The sequence below is a fragment of the Penaeus vannamei genome, chromosome 19 (genome assembly GCF_042767895.1).
Source record: "Penaeus vannamei isolate JL-2024 chromosome 19, ASM4276789v1, whole genome shotgun sequence".
Classification (NCBI taxonomy): domain Eukaryota; kingdom Metazoa; phylum Arthropoda; class Malacostraca; order Decapoda; family Penaeidae; genus Penaeus; species Penaeus vannamei.
In genome coordinates, this window is record NC_091567.1 from 4,534,934 (window position 1) to 4,549,933 (window position 15,000).

At 34.9% G+C, this 15,000-nt stretch overlaps 1 protein-coding gene across 4 annotated transcripts in view; it reads right to left on the reverse strand.

Moving 5' to 3' along the window:
* Positions 1-15,000, reverse strand: part of Nf1 (neurofibromin 1) — a gene marked incomplete at its 3' end in the record, with an annotated part of 107,999 nt that overhangs the window by 38,685 nt on the left and 54,314 nt on the right. For all 4 annotated transcript variants that reach the window (XM_070133798.1, XM_070133795.1, XM_070133797.1 and 1 more), the window contains 27 exon segments: positions 937-1,163; positions 1,301-1,445; positions 1,569-1,827; positions 2,066-2,227; positions 3,657-3,789; positions 3,991-4,174; positions 4,859-5,039; positions 5,266-5,403; positions 5,739-5,840; positions 6,099-6,263; positions 6,620-6,758; positions 7,114-7,236; positions 7,366-7,533; positions 7,637-7,751; positions 7,943-8,242; positions 8,434-8,567; positions 9,271-9,458; positions 9,899-10,060; positions 10,235-10,399; positions 10,596-10,769; positions 10,935-11,139; positions 11,532-11,747; positions 11,932-12,071; positions 12,255-12,426; positions 12,570-12,754; positions 13,056-13,211; positions 13,502-13,575. In XM_070133798.1, the coding sequence (XP_069989899.1) occupies positions 937-1,163; positions 1,301-1,445; positions 1,569-1,827; positions 2,066-2,227; positions 3,657-3,789; positions 3,991-4,174; positions 4,859-5,039; positions 5,266-5,403; positions 5,739-5,840; positions 6,099-6,263; positions 6,620-6,758; positions 7,114-7,236; positions 7,366-7,533; positions 7,637-7,751; positions 7,943-8,242; positions 8,434-8,567; positions 9,271-9,458; positions 9,899-10,060; positions 10,235-10,399; positions 10,596-10,769; positions 10,935-11,139; positions 11,532-11,747; positions 11,932-12,071; positions 12,255-12,426; positions 12,570-12,754; positions 13,056-13,211; positions 13,502-13,575 (4,512 nt within the window).

Below are 15,000 nucleotides of genomic sequence, written 5' to 3' on the forward strand. Positions count from 1 at the left end.
TCATAGCATGGAGGGGTCAGAGAGTGGTCAAATTGAATAGGTGGTCTTAACCCACTAGCGACGGTAAATTTACAAGTCGAAAATAATATTTTCCGGTCGGCTTCAAAATCGGCGTGCAGGTGAGTCCAGCAACCTGCCAGGACACCATCTGTCACAGGTGACAAAATCAGAGCGTGAGCTCTGATCTGGCATCGCACCGGCAGGATGCCCAGCAATGTTTACTTTTCTGGGTGTCTCATATGTGGGACACCCATTGTAAGTGGGTTAACATGTTATATGATTGTGAAACTTCATCTTCGAGAATTTCATGGTGCTTCAGTGGCATGAGCAACATGGCATGATGGGATCTGTATTAGATGGACCTAATAACAAAGAAATAAGCAAACTGAAGCATGTCTGATTTGATTATCACTGCTACCATATCATCATATATAGTACATGCTTCCCACTCCCTTTGTCTGATTAACAGCAGTAACCCCACCCTAGGCATATAGAGACAGTTGTCACTTACGGATTCCTTCTGAAGCCTATCATACCTTTACTCTATCCAGCTTAATAGATTTTCCACAAGTACTGCTTCAGACTGCCACCCTAATATAAACTTTTCAAATTTCTCTTCAGCTATGTGTTTAGATCTAACAGTATTATTCAGATCCACACATTATGTCTCACATGTGAGATACCTAGCAAAATGCAGAGAACAAAAGTGTACAAGATGCCTTGCATTGGTAATTACTCTTTGAGGGTGTCTCATAGGTGAGACCCCAGAAAAACTGTTGGATTAACAATTAAGATACTCTTTACACTTATTGCTCTGCCACCAAAAACAGAGGAAATTGAAACTTCCAACGGCTATCTAACTTTCATGCAATAATCCATTCTAGTTTCCAAACAATATTTACCCTAAGTTCAAAGAACAAGTAAGTTTATACTTACTTATACATCCAAACACAATGAGAGCCCTTGGCTGGAGAGCTGGATTATACTGGAATGCAAAATTCTTGGCAAGGCCAGTCCACGCTTGCAACCAATCACAGTCTGGGATATCTCGCATACATGCTTCCATTATTTCAAGCAGTGCATCAGTGATTGTTTCTAATGACTGGAGAGAGAGTCTTTCTCGGTCACCCATTCCACAGGAAAGACTACGATCTGGCACTAATCTGTATTTATGAAGAAAATATATTGTACAATAAATAAGATTGAGAATAACGAGAATCTTTAGACCATTTATAAAAATCAAAACTTATCATGATTTTTTTTCTTACTAATTCATAAAGAAATTCATAATAAATCTTGCCTTAGCCCCCTCTCTCCTGTGTGTCTGTATGAAGATCTGAATGCAGTGACTGCAGCAGATTTCACTTTACTGATTCCAAACAGAAGGTAAAACTTGGGCAGGGAGAATTCGTCCAGTGATAGTCGAAGAACTCTCTGGGTTTCTTCTGCAAAATCAAATGAATATATATTAGCTAGATTATTCAAATTTCAATCACTATTTCAGATTAAAAGGACATGATCTCTATAAACCTTTGTAAGACTAAATTATCAAACAAGTTCGAACTTACCAGAAAATGAGGGTTTAGTACAGGTACACAGTGAGTGAATTATGTTGATAACTAGGCCATGTGTTGAGGCCCTCATGCTGAGTGGCCCAGTGCACACCAGGAAAGTTATGATGTGAAACAGGTACGGTAAGTGGCGTGCTACATCCAGGCAGTTATTAAATGAGAGCATGAGCAAATAGCGTGCCAGGATGGCTATGTCGTCCCACATCAAATGCTGCTCCAGCGTAGATGTGGGGGAAGTGCATGTCTTGTCTATCACCTGTAATAATCAAGGATAAATGATATCACTGTGTATAATATCAGACTTGTTGTATGCTGGAACATGAAATTAATGCTGCATTATATGAAAATTGACCAACTCCTTTAACCCAATCTATTAAATACATTAATAAAATTAGATGATTCTGTCCTTGAATAAGAATATACATAAAACAAAGAAAAACATGCATGCTTATTCTTTCAATACTCTTTTCAAACCAAACGAAAAAAAATCCTACCCGACAAAGCCGTCCTATGACTTTTCTTGCCACTAAAGCAACATTAGCTGAAGCTAAAGCAACAGCTGTGTCAGCCATAATCTCAGCTTGCCCCGATCCTAGTCCTCCAGTCACCGACCGCTTAATGAAGGAATCGAGCACCATATCTATTAGCTCTGACACCTGCAAATAACAATAGTCAATAGCATTCTCAGAAACTAATTATCATTATCCATTCCACATATGTATATAACCAATTGATAAAATAAATGGATATTTTAAGTTGTAGGTTGGTATTTTTCATCAATATCATTCTAAGACATTATTAAACCCTTCTTATTAATTCTTAAACTACAAGGTAAAAGAAATGTGACCCCAGAATTCATACAGAATCCAATAGCACCCACTAGTCCTATAACTCACTGGGAAAAGACAGAACTTGTCAATAATGAATAGGAAACTCTGATGAACAACTCTAGCCAGTGTTCCAGTTTAGGGTGGGAGATTAACCATAACTGATCCAGGATCAAGCACATTTCCAAAGTCAGGCAGTGGGAAGGACTTGATGACTGTGATGTCTTATATGGCTCATTGTATACAGGGGGTTAAATATAACAAAGGTTCAGGACTTCATCTCAGAGTAACAGACTGTGCTGATGGTAAGATCCATGGCCCTTTGTCAGTGATAGCAAGAGAAGAGTTATTATGCTTACCCAAGTTAGTGTTTTAACATTTCTTAGTTAGAGGGAGACTTAGTTATAGCAAAGGCTATACTGAATACAACCATGCTGATTTCAAAGTGACACTCTTTGGAAAATCTTTAAAACACCAGCAAAGTGTCAACATATGTGTTCTTGTGTAAATAAATCTCAAGGCAATGTGAAGTATGATATAAAATACTGCAGCAGGGGCACAGGAAACAATCTTGAAAAAAGGCACAATATATCATGTAAGTTAATGAAAACATTCACATTTACATCTCTTGATTTGGCTTCTCTTCCCTATTTCCAGGTAAAACATAGTGACAACAGGACAGTGTCACTAAGCTAGCTAGGTTAATGTGAGGGAGCTGGTGTACACATGGCACTGTTGTTATTTATCATTTTGCAGTAACACAACCTGCTAATTTTGACAAAAGCATTAAACATGTACATAATATCAGAGTATTTCATTACTTATTTTCCAGTTTAGGACTTTGATCTAAAAATATTTATTACAGATGTTTTTTTTTCAGTATTATCATCATTATCATTATCAATTTAATTTTATCATTATATATATATATATATATATATATATATATATATATATATATATTTTTTTTTTTTTTTTTTTTTTTTTTTTTTTTTCAGGGGGGGGGGGAGATAAAGCTCATGGAACTGGAGTAGCATATCCTCTCCATACCCTCCCACCACCTGCTACACTTTAGCATGAAATATATTTTAAACACCTATAACAAAATATCACATATCACAACCTATAATCTTTAATCCTTTAAACCTATCCTTTTATTCCCAAACACTATAGCATAGCAAAGATAATGAGGGACTTAGCAACTGAGTTCCGGGGATTTCTGCCGTAAAAGCAAGACATTAAAAAGGACATGACTTACCTGTCCTATGTTACCCCATATCTTGGCCTGTATGGATGGGTACATCTCAACCTCTTCAATGGTCAGAGTTATGAGCTTATCTAGAATCATGGCAACCTTAGCACGCTTCTTGTCATCAGGATGATTGCAAAACCTAAAAAAAATTGCAATGATATGAGTGAAAACAATTTCATGTTCCATAAAAAAACACAGACATACACATGCATAAATACATATCAATGTAAATCCCATTTTCATCAGTAATAGAGATATGCATATAATAAAACATATCACCTTATGATGACTTTTTAACTTTAAAAACAAACACACACACGCAACAACAGATTCTCCCTACCTTGTAAGGTTGGGCAGCCATGGCGTCATGTACTCAAGACACAAATGCTTGAGTTCGATGCTGGAAGCCCTGAAGCCCTGTATGCACTCCTCCAGGAACTCTAGCGTCAAGTGAGGCTCATTAGCTGCCAACTTCTCACTGACACTCTTGATGAAGATGGTGTTATTGGATGGAATGCACAACCCTGTGTAAAAGAAGACATGAAAATCTCTTCATCCAAGATGCTTGGCTATAATTTGGAGAGAAAGAGCAAACACTCATTCTTATTCCAACATACATAAAAGGTATAGCCAGCATTAACAAGACAAAAAAATTTAAGGTTTCATCCATCAGCATATTTGTCTGAGCATTGTTACCTTACCAAATAATAACTAAGTTCTAATTCAATGGATATGCCCCTTAGCCCTTTACCTCCAAATAGCATCTATGTCATGCCATGCCAAGAATGGCATGACATGTATGTCATGTCTCCATTATCTTAGTCTCATAAAAGTTATAGCCTTTTTATCATGTTGACTTCATATCATGGTGGTTGGAAATTTTTGCATGAATTTACATTAAAAAAATATCCCTGATACCTCATTATTTTGTAAAATGTCTGAATTACACCCTCACTTTATTCATGCATATGTGGCATGAAAACAGGCATCAGTTGCCTGCTTGAGGTACAATGACACATTTTTCTGTGGCCTTGGAGTTAACTTTTGGCATCTGAGCCAGCCCAAAAGTTTTGCGATAATATCCCCTTGACCCTAATTTGCCTTACAGAAAAAACTGGCCATACACACTACATTCTCTGATTTTTTTCAACTTCTCAGATATATTGTAGAAAAGATAAGCCAAACATATTTATGGTGTGATCTCTTACCTGAAGTTTCTAATAGCTGTCCTTCAATTTTCAAGTCAAAGGTGGCAGTGAGAGCACAAAGGAGATTATAAGCTGCTGTTCTCAGGTTGGGGTCTAAGGAACCCAGGTTTAGTAGCGCCATATTGAGCAGGGTGCCTGGAACATCTTTTGGTCGAATCTTCTGGTGCACTGTTACCGAGTCCTTTTGGAACGAGTAACAAGCATTATGAATCAACATGACATTCAAATAAAAATGGTATTATGAAAAGGACTGGAAGTATCATTACATAGAGTATATGGACTGTCAGCATTAATGCAAAAAGTAAGAGCATCAAGAAGTTTCTCTATATGTAATTCTAATAAGTTTTACTTAAATTAGGCATAAGCTACATTGGCATATGAACAATAAAAAGGTACAAAGTACTTACTGGCTGAGAAAGTTCCCATCTTGCTCTGATATGAATAATAGCTTGGACAATACTGTCACAATCATTATGAATGAATGACAAGGGTCCAGATTCGTTTGCAATGGTCAAGGTGAACTGGTTGTCATCCACAAGACAAACCTAGTAAGCAAGAAATGTATGCATTATTTACTAATTTTGCAATGAACCCACTCATCACAATATTTCATAAATCAACTTTAGGAAATCTCATTCCCTCTATACATTAAAATTATATCCTCATCAAAATAGTGCGAGACATTCAAATCATATCATGAAAAAAGCTGAAACAGTATTAGAGATACATGATTCATTGTCTAATTCTGTTTGTCAGATGAAAAGAAAAGAAATGAAAAAGAAAGAAAAAAATAATTTATTTCAGAGAAATTCCTGTTATTACTTTACCCACAAAAATTAGATACATTTGGATAAACTAAAATGGCCTTAAAATACTCTACCTCTTCAATCTCTGAAGCGTAGTAAACATCATTGAGAAGTACAGAATGGGACAACACTTTGGTCTTCTCTGCTGAGGTTACCTGGATTGCTGAAGGACCCACCTGTAATCAAGGCAAAGCTGTAAATTCTAATATTCAACAGTAACCTTATGCCTAGGACACACATATCTAATCCTTGTACGATACTGACCTATACAATTATGGTATAATTCATATCATGAAGCACTTATGAATGTGTAAAATTAGATTTAAAAAACAAGGATTAAATCCTTAAATAAAAGAAAAAGAAAGAAAAAAATTATTACTACATTACCTAATAAATATTATCATTATATTTCAATAATCCAATTTCATTCTTACTTTGATAGCAACTTTTGTGTCTTTATGAGACAATTTGAGTGCATTATTGAAGACTTTGAGATCCTCATCTAAGGAAGTGGTTGCCCCTGGCAGTTTCTGTTGGTCAGGCTCAATGTAGTCATTTAACCGTGCTGGTGCATCCAGGAAAATCAGTTTCTTGTGACCCTGTGACGGAAAAGGGCATATATATAGAGAGAAGAGTACACATTACTGCAGAAGCCTCAGCTCCCCTATTCCCTTAAGAAAAAGGTAAAAGACACTTTAGGAACATAAGATAGTAACAATACAAGGTGAAAATGTATGATGTGTTTTCTTCATTTGAAAGGTATGTACAATCAATGGAAATAATAATATCAATATTAATTACATAATCAGCTAAGAAAAATTGTAATCATTATACGGATTTAAACTGGAACAATGTATTTCATTCTAATAAATCATATTATCACTTAAACTTGTTTTGTATCTCCATTCTATAGAGCAAGGGAATTGTTCCAAAACAGTGCATTTCATTTTCTTACCTTTAAGGGTGCCAAGATTCTGTCATGATATTTTGTGTACTCTCTCACCCAGGAATTGGCGTTGTAAATATAGGCCGCATGGATATTCTCATATGCAACCTCGGGTAACACTACAAACCACTTTTGCAGGAATTCCGTTCTGTGAGAAGATATTCCTCAATGTGAAAAAATAGATTTCCAACAGATTTACTGAGAAATATTAGCTATGCAAAAATTCTCCCTCAAATCTGGTACATTACACTGCATGAGGTAGGATAACCAAAACTATGTAGTAATAATAATAATAATAATAATAATAATAATAATAATAATAATAATAATAATAATAATAATAATAACAAAAAAGAAGAAAAAAAAATAAATAAAAAATAAGAATAACTAAATAAGCTGGGAGAAGATTTAAAAATTAAAGTTGAAGATGAAGAGTGGAAGAAAATCAATGAGGAAAGTAAAAATGTTTGGAAAGAAAATGTAAATATCAACTGGAGTTTTACCTGAATCTATTATCTGCACAAGTGTGAGTGAAATCCACAACGAGTTCAAAAGGCTTTCGGCAAATAGGTTTGAGAGTGAGTATCACATGGTATATGAGAAGATCGCCATTTGTCTCCCCAATTCTGTAATGAGTAAACACAGTGACAAAAGTCAATGAATTAATAACTTTTAATTTCCTTCATTCATATTGGTTAAATATTCTATCAATCATAAGGTATATCTTACCAATCTAGTTTTATCAAAAAACATACTTGTATCTTCTGGCAATGTAGTAAAACACAGGATTGCCAGCTTTAGATGTTCCTGCTTGATAAAAAATGTTTAGCGTCTTTATGGACTTGAACTCGTCTTTCTCATGCATGTTGTGCTTGGACATAATCTCTTCAAACTTTGTGCTTGTCATGTCCATGCTACTCCATCTGTGCAAGTGGAGGCAAGATCAATTAGTAAATACACAACATCCATACTAAGATCAGTTTATAAAGCAAGTTGAACATTTCTGTGCTTATCTGCAAAACTCACTGAGAATCAATGGGTTTGTGCTCTGGTGGTCCCAAATATGCTAGCAATGTAGCCATTTTGTCGAATGGTCTTCTGCCAACTGCTTTATGGTCCCGACTGCTCGACAGATATTCCCCTAAAATAAGGTTTAGAAATTAATGTGTCTGGTATTTAAAATGCTATTTAAAAAGGATTCAAACTACAAATATATTCATTTATCTATTTCTCATTCTATATAAAAACCTATTCCTCCACTTCACTACAGCCTCCATGAATACTGTCTGATCCAATAACACACATGCAAGAGATCTTTGATTTCCAACACACCTATCTTTTCCTGATGATTCCATAGTAATCTATGAAGAGCATGCACATTAGCATCACTGATGAATGAGATGCTATGGCTGGTCTGTTCCACACTCTCACAATCGCTAGCAATCTGGATGAAGAACCTTCTTGCCCCTTCAAAGTGCTGCCTCAGGAAGTCATTGAAGGGGAGCATGTGCTGCTCTTTGCTGAACTCAACATGGTTGGCAATGTTCTGAAGGATCTTGGACATGAGCATCAGCCCTCGCTTTACTTGTCCACAAGGCTGACTGTCCAGGATGCCAGTCTCACAGGGGGATACTGCAATTAAGCAAGGAAAATTAACTTGTAATTCAAAAGATTAAGAATACAGTAATGATGAAGGACACACGGAAGTGTATACAAATAAAACAAATATATGTTGCTATTAATTTATTTTGGATCTTTCTATATATATATCCACTAACATAAGCCCACGTAGTATCTACAATATTGACAAATTTTGTACTTACCAATAGCAGGATTTATAAATCGGAGGAATATTACAGTTCCCACAGCACCAATATTATTTTGTGGAAACTGAGGAAATCTTTTGCTTAGGACTTGGTAAAGGCAGTGACACATGCTTCGTAGCTGAGGTGGAAAGCTGTTTGGGGAAAAGAGAAATGACTTTAGATGGTGGAACTATCTATACAACAAAGACAGGAAAAACAATTTTCATAACAATCATCCATCATTTCCTATTTTTGGGAAAATCCAATGAGAGCATAAGCTTTAGAACTAATTCTTCAAATGATTGTAAAAACTACTATTTACTATTCTAGCCTTGATTTCCACTTCCTTTCAGTAAATTTTTAATAATTCAGGCAAGTTCAAATATTTCATCAAATGCTAAATTTGGCTTACGGTTATGTGTCTTTACTTAACCAGACAAATTATTTTGATATTATACTAAGTTCCGATATATTGAAAACATCAATAATACCAGAAACTATTAATTGGAAAGGTAACGGTATTAAATATAAGCCATCAAAACAACACAATACCTAACAACTGTTTTCAAAAATTCCTTATCTGTCAATTACTTATACACAGAATATCATCAATTCTCAAAATTTACCTCACTCAGCCAGTACATAACAATAATGGCATCAGGCCACTATGGATCACCTATAAAATAATCATCCAAGGACATGGGGTATGTACAAGCAATTCCATGGTGTATGTGTGGATCTGTACTAGTGTGTTTGTGTGTATGCATTTGAGTGTACACATCCATGTGTATATGTGTAATTATGTTATTATACACATACACTTAAAAAGAAGATGCAAATTTATCTGAAACTCACTTGTCTGAAGAGCAAATGATAGCACCAAAGACTTTCTGTGTAAGTGCTATAAGGTTTCTCCTATTTTCTTCTACATTCTCTGATGGATCTAATCTTCCAGTATCAACTTCGTAGGAATGGGTAACGTCGTCCATTAACGGCCGTATTAAGGGTTCTAGGAGATTGTGCAGATAAGATGCCCCATAGATCTACAGAGAGAGAAAGATAATTGTATCAAATTCCATACTATGATCATAAAAATGTATCTCAAAGGAAGAACCTAATTCTTCTTAATTCCTGAACATTTGCAACCTACTGCTTTGCAAGATCAGGTGTACTGATATAAAATAGGGGATAATTAAACACTCTATATATGATTTAAACCCAAATACAATACTTGTAAGAAAAGGAAGTAGAAGTCAGCAAATTTACACATTATTCAAAATATCTGCAGTTATGGAACAAGCACCAATCTTACTCTTAAAAATATATACTGATAAATCACTAAACCTGGACATCTTTACATTTTATATATCTATACAGGCATAATATACCTGAATGTCAGGGTTTAGAATGATGAGGACAAACTAGTTACTTTCAATGATTAAGATAAAAATATATAGAATTCCACACAATCATATGCACTAACCTTGAAGCAGAATGCCATTATTTTGCTTCCAAGTGAATTGCCTCTAAAGAGAGTCTGCATACAGTCAGACACTTCAACCTCCTTGTAAAACATATTCCATAGTAATGGGGAAAGCAAGTGCTTGGCATCAAATAATGTCACAAACACACGTGCCAGTTCATCCTGCAAAGAAAATAAAAATGGAATCAGACAAGAGTATAAACTGAAGACTCCCATCGGAGACAAACTTGTCTTTCTTTCATAATAAGAAGGGGAAAGGAAATTCTTAATTCAAACCTAATCAAAACAACAACAACAAAAAAACAAATATAACAACATACACATATCTAATCTTACCATTTGTGGCGTAACAACAACAGATGCCAGAGCCATAGCTATTGGCAGTTCTCCTTTGTCCCCAATCATTGTCACTAACTGCACCAACTGCTCATACCGATCAGCAAGCACAGTCTCTGCTAGGGTGTCAAATTCTGTGCCTTGCTGAAGAATCTTTGTTAGAACCTGTAAGAATATTTTCAGAATGTTAGAAAACCAATTTCAGATTTTTTTTATGTATCAAACAGAGAAAAAATAACCTTCTTGGAAAAAATAACACATGAACAATAAGATATCAGTAATAATATCAATGTATAAAAAACAACTATTTCAGAAATGAAAATACCAAGGTCATCATAATATACAGGCACCAGAAACATACCTCAATGAATGCTGCTCGAGTTTGTAAATCTTTGTGATACCCCAGTCCAATAGAATGCATCAGGCCAGAGTCAATATTAGCTGACAACAGATTTGACATGGCTTGGATGGTTGCATTACGCAGAGTTGAAAGTTTACCTGGCTGCACCCGCTGCCGTGCAACATCCTTCTCAACCTTTTAGAAGTTAATGCAAAATTTTAGGACATGCATAAAAAAAAAAGAAAAAATAATTACATCTGTATGAAGCAATTTGGCACAAATGTAAAACATAATATCAATAAGTAGAGCAAGAACACACAATATCTGTAATTTCTTTGTAACCAAAATGAAACTACTCACTTCCTGAGCTTCCATACAGTCATTTAAGAGGTTCATGAATAGTGTAAAATATTTAAGAAAGAGCTGAGATTTTGCCTCCATCAGATCCCCACGGTCACTTTCCTCTGGCTGAAGTGGCAGCCCTCGCAAAAGGGCAGCTACTGCCTCCATGCATGCTTGATCAAGGTCTCGACAACATCCCGTGATATCATACTGCATGTACATGCTGTCAAGGAAAGTACTGCATTAACTATTGTTGCTTTTAGTTCCTGTGGTTGGTAAAGGTTAATTCCTAATAACTACAATATAAATGTGCAACAGTTACTTATAGATGTACTACTACATAAGAATGGTACTGTTTATCTATATATCTATATAATGCTTATCATAATTCTAACATGTGTTGCTAGAGCAACTTCAGATACACATTAAAATGCAAATACTCTATTTCCTCCATTTAATGAAAAAGAAATGAGAATGTGAATTAATATCACTATCCCAAAACACAAAAATCCAATAACTAACTACACTTTCCAAAGATGAAAAACAATTATAATCTGAATTGAATGTTACTTCTTCTTTATCAACATCTCCAACATGCAATATCAACCAACTCACTTTGAAACAGTGGCAACATCTATCGTTCCTGGAGGAGCAATTTGGTGTGAATTTCCCATGACCCAATCCGTCAGATAGTCTACCATCTTGTTGCGGAACTTCATCTCTTGTCTGAAGGCCAAGTCATCTCTCCTTTGCATCATCACCTCTACTAACTGACACAGCTTAGTCTTGATGTGCAACGTGTGCACTGTGGTGTCCAGATGACGTACATATCTGTTGTCCAGAGAATGGTGAATCACTCAGGGAACAAAAGATGGTTTGTTGTAACAACATTGGATATTGTTAATATTATCTTCCAATTGGCTTAAAAAAAAAAAAAAAAAAAAAAAAGTGAAAAAAAGGTGAGGCTGAGATAAATGTAAATCACATTAGGTAATGAAGACAAAGATGTACTCACCTCACTATAGCTAACATCATGGGTTCGATTGATGTGACACCTAGATGCTCAGATGGATGATCGGTCTTGTTTTCCAAAACATTCTTCATTATGAATATTATGTGTTCAATGAACTGAGTGTTTAGTTCACTTACAATAACCTGAAATGAGAAAATGATTTACTACTATTATCTTATCAATAATATCCCAAACTGCAATACTAAAATACAGTAATCACTTGTTATTTGGATTATAATCAAATGGCTGAGTTAGTACCTATCCTTACTAGAGTCATATAGAGAAAAATTTTCCTCTCTTCTACAACAGTTCATACTAGCTCTTACCTGGCCCTGTTGGTCAAAGAACTTATCCACAATGACCTTAATTTGGTCAAAAAGAATTGGATACAGCAAAGGTGACATCTCGTGGCCAACCAACTCCTTCACATGCTTCTGAATCTGGGTTCCAAACTTCTCATTGTTGCAGACTAAGAGCTTTAGGAGGTGCCCAACAAACCTTGAAAAGGGGAAAAGAAAGAACAAAATAAATCACTTGAGTACTACAATCATAAAGCTATTAAAATTATACAAGTTGACAGTCCAAACTATACTAATCAAATTCAAAACATCAGTGTAATCTCTTTAAACATGTTTACTCACTGTGTGACTGGACAGTACAGCATATCCTGGTTGGTATTGGGTAAAACTGCTGGTTTTCTTACATCACTAGTGAGGTTTGAGCTTACACCTTGTTGCCGCGAAGGGGACTTCCCTAGTAAACATACTCCGCCCAAAGCACAGAGGAACCCAGTCATATTAGCCCACTCATTTACTTGGTCCTGTATCTAATATGGAAAAAAGAAAAGTAATTATATTATAAGCTGTATCAATATATACATATCCTAACCAGAATCAAACCAGAATGTGTATGTATAAAATTACCACTTTCCTCTATTATGTTTAAAGAGCATATCCTCATAAATCACACTTTTTTAACCATAATAAGATTGTTGAATATCTCTCTCCCAACAATTTGCATGACAGAAAAAAAACAAAAAAACACACATATATATATATATATATATATATATATATATATATATATATATATATATATATATATATATATATATATATTTATCTCACCTCAAGCTCATGCTCTGTACTCTGGTGTGAGGCTCTCCTCCTATACACAGTCCGGTGGAAGCTGTCTGATATTTGGCCCTCCTCTAGTTTTGCTTTTGGATAAGACACTAACATCTTTGTGGAGTTTTCCCAGTTAATAAAAGTGTCCTCCCAAGCCTGCAAAAGATAACACGTCATCAATGAGCTACATAACTGGTGCCATCTTGACTACATTCAACTACTAATGTATAGAGATGACACACTGCTTAGTGGATCAAGATGAACTAGGCATATCTAAATCTTGGCCTTGGCTTTAGAAAAACAAAGTATGAATGTTTTATTTAACTAGATTGAATACACTTCCACTTATAGGAAAAGAGATATGAGAAAGAAGAAAAAAATTCAGAATAATAATAATACAGGTGAGAAAAAGAGGAAGAAGGTACACAAAAATACACTCTCATTACCTGTAGGCAGCCTGGCGTCCACTTCTCAATCTTCCGTAGCAAGCCCATGATTCGTTTTTGAAGGGCAGCCCTGCCTGAAATTCCATAATCCCCAAAATTAATAATTCAGATAATTCTCCTTTCTCTTTGACCAACACCAATTTCTCAGGAATTGCCATATACTACATAAATACATACATTATATATATATATATATATATATATATATATATATATATATATATATATATATATATATATATATATATATATATATATATATAATATATATATATTCATATATATATATATATACACACATACATACACACACAAATACACACACATATATATAAATAAATATATATATACATTTTCTAGGCAAGAAAGCAAATATAACCAAAGATACAAACAATCTATAAGGAAAAAGGCAAGGCAAGAAGTTGCAGCAGTTTATATGATTTTCAACTGTGTTGAAATAACTTGATGAATATATACTCATATATCATTTTTATTTGTTTCATTAACTTTTATAAACTATATAAATATATTTTGTAACTATATGCAAACCATGTGTACTTGTCTAGAGAATCCTCAAAATAAATTTGAATACACAATATCTATTTGCCAGCAGTGCACAGTATCTATCTTTGACTAGTATCTTACAGCTAATGTGTACTACACCTAAATATATGCATTTATATTATCATATTTAAGAAATATCCAAAAATTACATGAAACAGAAAATTTAAAAATTTAATACACATGCTTGCACAACACAGATGTCTCTCTTTGTCTTTGTTTCTCTCTTTTTCTCAATCTCATTCTTGCTCTCTTTTTCACTCTCTCTGTTTCTTAACCCACTAACGACAGGTGTCCCACATATGAGACACCCGAAAAAATAAACATTGCAGGGTATCCCGCCAGTGTAATGCTGTATCAGGGCTCGTGCTCTGACGCAGCAGCCGGTTGTGGCCGGCAGGCAGACAGAGTCCAGGGCAGCCCCACCCGCTGATTTTGTAGCCACCCGGAATCTTTTATTTTTGGCTTCAAAATATACCGGCGTCAATTGGTTAATCTCACCTGCCCTCATTCCTTCCCCCTTTTCTCCTCTTTTTCACTTGATTTATCCCACACTCACTTTCTCTGTCTCTGTCTCTGTCTCTCTCAGTCTCTCAGAGTCTGTCTGTGTGTCTATCTGTCAGTCTCTGTCTTTGTTTGTCTGTCTGTGTGTTTCTCTCTCTCTGATTCATGCACACACATTTAATAAGTACATGTTACAAAGGGAAATACCTATATTAAGTTCATACACCTACTGATATTTCAAATCTACTATACTTCAATCTCTGTCATACTATTCACATGCCAAAATAAGCAATATTTCACTCAATACTACATTCTTATGATACAGTACTTCAACCTCTGCATTACAACATATGCCAACATAAAATACAAAATACAGACCAAATAACAAAAACAGATACTATCATAAAATAAATCAAAACTTCATGTTTAAAAAG